Below are 9,136 nucleotides of genomic sequence, written 5' to 3'. Positions count from 1 at the left end.
TGGAGGAGCTATAATAGTTTGCAATACGGTTCATGAAGTACTGTAGGATCGGATATTATCTATCCATATGAGATTAATGACTCGAAGTCGACGTAACTTCACTGTAAGAGCATCCCAATTCTAGTAGAATATGTACCATCCAACTACTATAAAGATTTCACAAACATACTGGTGCTTGAAACACCAAGTAGAATACTTATTACTAAAATTCTACTGACAAATAAAATTACTTTGATAGATAAGCTATTGCCAGTAAATCACAGAGCTCCCCTAAAAAAAGGTGAAGTGTCAAAAGCACATGCATTAGCAGTGCTAGAGCACTTGCATAACCAAGCTATCTTTTGACCAGATACCTATGCAGCTGTTTAATAACACCTTAATGGTGGGTTGTGTCTCACTAATCAAGATAGCGTGAGCCTTAGCCTGTCAACCAAATATGTTTGATGGTCATGAGAGTGAGAAGATTATCACTAGGAGAAAGTGTGGAAAACAGCTATTATGTGGATGATGCATATATAAAATCTGAACTGATTAACACCTAGGAGGGTAAGATTATCTCAGCTTACTGAGGATGTTTAAACTAAAGATGGTTAACTGGGCTGGGTTTAACGGCCAGCCCGTGGCACGGGAAAAATGGCCCGGTCCAGGGATGGTTAGGCGGGCCGTGTCTGAGCTGAAGCCGCGGCACGCCGGGGCGGCACAGTACGACCCATTTAAGTTTTTCTATTTTTCTAAGATTTTATATAATTTGTTTATCCCTAATACATAAAGAGATGCTTAATAGGGTGGTAGAGTGGTTGTTTCCCATATATGAGATGTGAGTTCAATCCTAACATCCGGCAGTTTTTTGATATTTTTTCCAATTTTCACATGTTAATGGGCCGACAGGCAAAAAAATATTATTGGGTCTATCGTGCCGGCCCGCGGCACGTCCCGATCTTAACAAGTTGTGCCTGGGCTACAGCCACGACCCGTTTAGCTAACGGGCTGTAACAGGCCGTGCCCAAAGCGGGTCGTGCCTAACTGGGCTCGTGCCGTGCCGGACCACTCATTTGGACATCTCTGGTTTAAACTTCTTAGTGGATAGAACACTAAAGTGGAGGTACGGTGGCAACAATTAGAGCAACTTCAATAGACCATCTATAATACACTATTTATATTTCTATATAGATTGTTATATATAAATATTCTTTCTTCGTATTACTCCACCACTTCAACAACACATCAATATTTTATCTTCTATATTCTCTCTTATTTTTAATAGTATTCTATAACTAATAATATATTTGTAATGACTATATTTATAACGATAATGTGAAATCTCATTTAAAACTTTGCGCAACTACTGAAAAGAGAAAGAATTTTACAACAAATTACGAATAATTTAAAACTTAATGTGAAATTGATGTGTTATTAAGGAACTCACAAAAACACTATGCAACTTAGGGTTATTAATAATTTTATAAATTAGTACATTAGTTTATATGAATATTCATGAATTTTTTCTAATTTTTGGGAATTAAATTTATGCCCTAAAAATTCAAGCAAAGTACAAAAATAGTCAAATTTTGAGATATTTTTAGTGGGAACCAGTTAAAAAATGGATTCTTTGGTATTTATTCTATTAGTACAAAAATCATTGTGATTGTTTGAGCTCTATAAAATCACTTTTTGAATTCATGAAAGAGGAGAGAAGATATAAATTTTTGAAGCAAAAGCTAATTAACTGGCTGCTGGCCTCTCTCGTCTGAGTCGTCTCTCTACAGAGTCTACGGTTGCTGAAAGGCGGTCTAGGCAGGACAAGCGAACAAGGCAATTTAGAGGGCATCTATAAATAGCATGTGCGTTATTATGTCTATTGGAGACTGGTTTTAGAGTTGCACATGCTACTTTGAACATAGAGGACATGATAGCGTGAGTGTTAGAGTTACTCTTACTGTAAACTTATGTAGGGCAGACAGGGGCGAGCTTAATTTAGATCATAGGATTCAGCTGAAGATGAAGGAGCTGTTTGGATTCAGCCCACGCTAGCCCCACCAAACATTGGCTAGCCAAATTTTTGGCATGTGTTGGACTAAACTGGGCCAGAATTTGGCTTATGTTATGAGTTAATGTCTTCAGTAACCATAGTTAAATTTTGTGGAGGGACGCTCCAAACGACCTCACGCTCAATTAACCACTCCGGCGAAGGCATTATATAGCTAATCCCAAGTATCCATGGCAAAAGGCTAAAGAACGGTTAGCTTTGTCCATCCTTAAGCATATGCAAGTAACCCTGAATGGACCAGTTTAGATTACTCAGACAACAGCAACCGTTTAGCTCTTGTGCCAGGAAGGCGGTACGAAGAATTACGGTACAAATACATCCCAGTAGGGTAGTACAGGCTCACTGCCCGAATCATTCTGCAGTTAGTCGTTCGGCTGCATGAATCATTCTGCAGCTTAAATACATGGGATTTCACAGAGTGGTTGCTGCCTTGCTGGGCTGGGAACCAAAAATGGCATGTGTACAAATCCAATATGGGGATAATTTTTGGCAGCTCCAATTTCTGAGGCGTTGATGGCAAAATCCGTCAGGCCTGGGTTATATGGCTCCTTGTGACCCTACGGAACATGTCTTTGATGCTCTTGGATCCTACCTCGGTCTTTGGTTTCTTCGCTGGTCTCCCTTTGCTTGACTTGGCAATACCATTTGCCAACTTACCCTGTATGGACACATTACAAGAGCTTCAGCTTAAAGCTTACGGCCAATAAGAAGAGTAAAGCATTCGCTAGTTTTGCTCAGAGGGACGAGAGGGTGCGGGAGAACTCTCCGCACAAAATGAAGCTTCGCTAGTTTTGCTCGTCCCATCGATGATCTCATTGATATCAAGCCTGCAGTGGAACAGATTGTTCAAGTTTGAGCATAGACAAGCAGATATCTGCATGCTTAAATACTGGTTTTTCAATATCTAAGAGAGAAGCAGCCTAACTGCAGTTTATTGCAGAGTAATGTTAACCGTGGTTCGTCCTTCAGGTATTCACGAATCATTTGGACAGCCTCCTTCACTGTAGCAAGCAGCTCCATCGGGACATTTGCGCACAAACTGTAGATAATCAGGGAATCATCAACCTATCTTTCATACAGGAGATAAGTTCATCTCTATCCACTTTACTGCATTGGATAATGCTAGTACTAGGCTACTAGCAGTCTAGCTAGCACAAAGCCAGTGAAGTCTCTAAAGAAGCAATGGTGATAACAAAGTTCATGAATCTCAATATAAAAGGGTCTCTTTTGTATCTCTTTTCCCTTTGAGATGCGACAATAAGATCCATTCCAACCACCAGGTATAATGCCAATCCAAACTAAGAAATCAATTGGATAAATACCTTAGTTTGTATGTGATAAGGTATCGACTATAGTTAATATGTCTTGAACTTGGTTAGCATGTGTTTGTGGATATTTATTCTTGTTCATGTCTAACTCGAGTTGGTAGTGTTTGAAATTGGCGAATTCTTCTCTGTACGTAGAAAAATTACATACACCGAAAGTTTCGATGTTCACCGAAAGTTCCGGTGTAGGCAGTGTATACTCGCCGAACTATTTCTGGCAGAGAGCAATTTTTTAGGCGAAATTAGAGATCAATGCACCGAAAGGTTTGTGGAAGGTGGTAGCTACACCGGAGGATATCACCAGAGCATTTTCAGTGCTGAAGCAGAAATAAAATCAAACACCGGATGGTCCGGTGATGGACTTTGAGAGCGCCAGAGTATTTTCTGCAGAGAGGATATTTTTGGCGCTAAGTTTGATTATGTATGCCAGATAATTCGGTGTTGAGATTGTGAACACCGGAGAATGCGCCGGATCTTTGTTGCAGAGAGGTTGCATAAAGGTGGTTTGATGGATTGGCACACACCGGATTATCCGGTGATGGACATGAGATCACCAGAAATTTGGACCAGACCTTTTCTTGAGAGCAAAGTTTTCCTAGAACAGATAGTGTTACACTCACCGGATGGTCCGGTGTTCAGGAGCATAACACACTGGAATATCCGACGTTCACGTTTTCTACAGGATGTGCTCTGAGTTGAAGTTTTTGATTTTATGCTAACCTGGATATGTTTTGGACTATGAAGAAATGTGTTTGCTTGTTTCAAGATGTGCAGTGATGGATGCAACTTGGCGATCGACGGCGAGTGATCAGGGCTAAACAGGTGCTTGGTGTCAGACGATCAAGGAGGAATGGACGGAGTCAAGGGTGATTCTAGCTGTACACATGAAGGTCAGCAAAGCATGAAACGGATGATGAAGATGGCGTGTTGACATAATCAAGCGAAGGGGGTGCCGGTGAAAGTGACAAGGCGGCTTGAGGAATCGGGAGCGGAAAAGACTTACCGGCGATCAAAATCGCAAGACGGAGGACACGCATCATCATCGGAGCACTTGTTTCAGGTGGAAGCAAGTAGCGGCTAGTCACGCTTTGAGAAACGTGCTAGAGTTTCACAGTTTAGCCTCAGAACCGTGGGAGGACTGGGGGAGTATGTGACCCTATCGCGAAGTTTACATCGAGGCGAAGCTAAGTCGTAAAGTCATCGCAGTCATCTGATGAATGGAGAAGAAAATAGACTAAAATATTTTCAGTGGTAGGTAGAAGTGTACTATAAGATAAGGGTATTTTGAGAAAAAACTAGAAAATTTAGATATCAAGTTTACTAGACCTAGAAATAGAGGGGTATGGCTATAGGAGAGGATAAACTAACAATTTGAGCCCCTTGTGCCACCCATATGAGAGTATTGTGTTAGAATTTTAGTGGAGATGAGGATGAATACTTAGCCTATGTAATAGGTGAGAGTTTTGAAAGTAAAAACTTTGTAATCCGCTTAAAATAGAGATGACCTATTTATGTAATAAAGTTTATTTTGTTTTATATGTTTGAATTTTCCTTCTTCTAGTTTTCCTCTCTGGGTTCCTTTGCCTTATATGTAAGTTTTTCTTTTCCGGTTTTGATTTTTGTTTTTGTTTTTAGGCTGAAATTTCAGGACCTTGCGAGATCATTCTTCTTGTCGCTAGATGTATCTAGATAATCAATTTGGAGAGTTTTATTGCTGGGTGTTCATCTTTTCTTGTTTCTCTGCTAGTTATGATCTTTCGAGTGCTAAGACACATAGATTAATCTTAAATGAAACATATGGTTCATATACCATCTGTGAAGTCGTGTTGTCTCGATTTTCTCTTATTAAAATTTCTCTTAATTTTTACTTTCGTTTGAGTTTTAAGGTACGTTCGGTGATCCAAATAGGAGAAGGTCATCGATTTCGCAAGAAATTTATTGAGACACCTATTCACTCCCTGTAGTCGTCAATCTCGTTCCTACACAAGCTATTAAGCTTTTTAACATTTAACCGGATCGGTTTTTTCTTTGAATCCATAGCGCAAAAAAGGACTTAAGTATCAGTTGGTGTAGTTTAAGGCATTTTAGATTGCAAGTGATGCACTAGGATATGAACCATCAATGGTCCTGTCCTAACAGTTTGGCTATATAATTGAGAGAGTTAGAACTATTTGACAGTTCGGTTAGATGCGCATATCAGAGGAAAACAAACCATCTGAAAAAAAAATGAGCGGAAGCTACGTACTTCTTGCCATATTACAGAGTATTAAAGACCAAATAAAATGAGAATTTGGAAAGACCTACATAGTTCTTTTTTCTCCTTGGGCAGCATAATTTTTACCCAACTTGGGGAAGACCTCTTTAAGGTTGTGTACCTGTAAGAGATTGAGAAGACGAGATACTAGTAATCCTCAACAGTGAGAGGAACTGAAATAAATATGATTTAGAATTCACATACATAAATGAATGTTGTGCAGGTGCGTACAAAAAAGCAGATGTAGTAAGCTACCTAGGGTCTCCTTTAGGATCATGCCTTAACTACCCTCTTCAGAACACAGTGAACTTAAATACTAGTTTTATTCGTGACCTACATAACCGAAGGAAACTGAAAAAAAGGTCTGGAGGATCAATATGATTAGCATTCTAACAATCTCAATGGCATGCTTTATAGTAATTTGGGACATGGAATCTAACTATCTAAGTCCCTTATTCAAAGGAAATGGGGTGAGTAACCAAAAAACTGGAGACAAAAAGCAAGATAATTCAATTATCGGAACAAAATATTTCCATGTTTTCTTAACTCGGTACAGTAAACATCTCACCCTAGCTGCAGTATGCAGGTTAAATCATTGCTTTTGTACAGTGCAATACGGAAGTAAACCTAAAGTGCAGCTTAGTTTCTTATAACAATAAGCATAGAGAGAATATGATGCTGCAAATTAAGTAACCAATGGTAAGAACCGAAATAGTGTGCCTTACAGCACAACCAAGATAAGACCTTGGAATCGTCCAGCCTAAAGAACTTCATATTAGCTACTTCTGCAGTAAAGGTAGCATCCATGTGAAAAATTAGTTCCGTAAAACTATTTGCCACTATGGCAAGAAGTCATATCAGAGACAAGGAACAGATCAAAATGTGCATGGCAGCACAAGATGAAGGAGAATAGTGACTTGATAGGGTATAGTACAATAAAACATGTTAAACATCTACTTTTTACTTCACACCCCAATTTCATATGGTGTCCAGCTACACTCATGAGCTGCTGATATTCAGGATATCCCTCTATGTACAATATTTCATCCAGTTGTCTGAACTTTCCTGGATCTTTACCATTCTGCAGCACAGCAAAGTGAGTGGATGTTAAAGTAATAATGTTTAGATAGAACAAGAACCATGTACCATGATTTGCATCTTCAATTAGGCATACCGACATACGGGGTCGACAAGGGTGCAATAATAGAGGCCACCATCTATAAGGGAAAGCAGGATTAGATATCAAAGTCAGGGACTGAAGTATAATGCAGTCAGATATGTGTTCAGATTTCAGAAACACTTTGTTCCGAGCAGATTATACTATTGTGCAAGATGGCATTTTGATGTGCTCTAGATGGTATGCAAACATAGAAATTAGGCAATAAGAACATCAACTCATTCTCTCATCATGTTCCTAACAACTAGGCTGGTATCTGAATTCCTTATTCAACAAAATTAAATGGCCACAGTAGCAAATGTATTTTCATCAGTCCCTTTAAACGCTTCTTTTCGCCGAGCTTTAGTGGGAGATAAATTGGAGGACTGGATGAATCTGGTTGATAATGTGGCAATGGTACAACTCACGGATCAACCAGATTCATTTAGATGGTCTCTACACAAATCTGGACTGTTTTCGGTATAATCAATGTATAAAGCCATGATTAACTGTGACTTCTCTAATAACAATCGTTCTCTTTGGAAGCTTAAAATTCTTCTCAAGATCATTTTTTTTATGGTACTTGAAAAGAGGTGTCTACCCCAACTTGCTTGGGACAAAGGCTTTGTTGTTGTTGTTGTACTTGAAAAGAGGTGTCATTCTCACCAAAGATAACTTACTCAAAAGGAATTGGAAAGGTTGTGAAAGTGTTGTTTCTGTGACCATAAAGAAACAATTCAACACCTTTTCTTTGATTTTCCTATGTCTAAGTTCATTTGACGAGTTGTATATATGACCTTTGGGTTAAGACTCCCAACTAGTGTCACAAACTGTTTTGGATCATGGCTAAATGGGATTGATGCAGACCTGAAAAAACAAGTTCTGGTGCGAGTCACTGCTCTATATTGGGCAATTTGGCGAAGCCGAAATGACATCATCTTTAATAAAGCAAAAATAAACTCTTCCATGCAAGTGGTCTTCAAAAGAACATATTGGTGCCACCTATGGGCTATGTTTCAAAAGACGGGGATAAGGGACTATGAAAGCTGCATGCCGCTAGTTGGAGATTATAACAATGGAGATCTTTGTAGAAAATGGATGGATGTTTAGCAATATAATATGTTTCTGATGTTACTTTGCATTCATATTCTGGCACTTTTGGGTCAATTGTTAGACCTCTTATGGAAGCATGCTTGCTTTAAACCTTGTAATAAGTATTCGCTACGTACACCCACGGACGTAGAGGCTGGGATATTTTCATTACTTTGATGAAATAGAACATCTTTTATCTAAAATAATGGCTAGTTTGACGAGGCCTAAGGCAAGGAAGCAAACCTCGTAAGTCATAACAATGGCTAGGCTACACAATGACAATAGGAGGGAAGATTAACCCGAATGGGAAAAAAATCCAAGCTTTTGCACAAAAATGGCATATTGCTTAGCTAATTTATGCTTCTACCATACCTTCACAAACATAATCTCCCAAGAACCAAGCACCATACCGCTCCTTAAACCAATTGATCTCATGAAGTTGACCATCCATAAACAGATACCCTGTTCCATCTCCTGATTGATGACAGGACAAAAGGTCAATGCAAGCTCTTAATCAATTTTAAGGATTAGCCGTTCCTAAGTTCCCAACAAGCCTATCGCAATCCACAAGAATTATCCTGTATTTGTCTAAACTGCTGGTGATCAGAAACTCATACAGAAAAATATTAGCTAGGCAGGCATAGGCCCACCTGATCTTGGATGGCGAAGTGTCAACACATCCCCTTGATCACTGGCATCAGAAGGACCTGCAAGGTGCAAAGAAGTACGAATTGTGGGTCTGATTAAAAATGCAGAGCGTCACTTGGAACAGACTGACTATATGAAACATTTCCCTGACAAATAATCAATCCTCAGACCCAGACGTTGAAGCCTGATAGTTAATACTTGGCACTGGGTACAGACTTACATCGAGCTGGCCTTTCAACCATGTTATACAAACTAACAGAGCCCAAAACACCATACCGCAACGGAAACCTAAAGCCTTCAAATCGGAACACTAGAAACCGTACATCATCGTAGGTCGTGCTCATCCCACAGATGGCCAGTTACGGGAGCCAAAATTTCCCCAAGCGACTTGCAGATAGCTGACCAGACTAGACAGCACAGAAGGACACTGCAGTGCAGTAAAGTTCAGAGGTGTGGGACTAGGAGGTTGGCGATGGGAGGGGGTGCTCACGGGGGGCAACGAGGACGCGGGGCGGCGCCGCCAAGTTGTCGCACCACGGCGCCATCGTGGGGGGCGGGCGCTTTCGGCTCGTTCGATATAGCCGGTGGTGCCGCTGCCGCTGGTCTATGGGTCT

The 9,136-nt window shown here is 40.1% G+C and overlaps 1 protein-coding gene across 2 annotated transcripts; it reads right to left on the bottom strand.

Moving 5' to 3' along the window:
• Positions 1 to 2,295: 2,295 nt before the first annotated feature.
• LOC133923550 (uncharacterized) lies at positions 2,296 to 9,136 on the bottom strand. Of its 2 annotated transcripts, none has more exons than XM_062368834.1 (7): positions 9,013 to 9,136; positions 8,525 to 8,581; positions 8,247 to 8,348; positions 6,801 to 6,843; positions 5,677 to 6,707; positions 2,973 to 3,086; positions 2,296 to 2,874 (listed from the first exon to the last, which is right to left on the bottom strand). In XM_062368834.1, the coding sequence occupies exons 1-5, from the start codon at positions 9,065 to 9,067 to the stop codon at positions 6,656 to 6,658; spliced, it is 309 nt and encodes a 102-aa protein (XP_062224818.1). In that variant the 5' UTR covers positions 9,068 to 9,136; the 3' UTR covers positions 2,296 to 2,874; positions 2,973 to 3,086; positions 5,677 to 6,655. The 2 variants fall into 2 exon arrangements, with proteins under 2 accessions (XP_062224818.1, XP_062224817.1); XM_062368833.1 differs by having other exon boundaries at positions 2,973 to 3,048.

This window comes from Phragmites australis, chromosome 7, assembly GCF_958298935.1.
Source record: "Phragmites australis chromosome 7, lpPhrAust1.1, whole genome shotgun sequence".
In the NCBI taxonomy this organism is placed as follows: Eukaryota; Viridiplantae; Streptophyta; class Magnoliopsida; order Poales; family Poaceae; genus Phragmites; species Phragmites australis.
The sequence above is the reverse complement of the archived record's forward strand: the minus strand, read 5'-3'. Positions and strand labels throughout refer to the sequence as shown.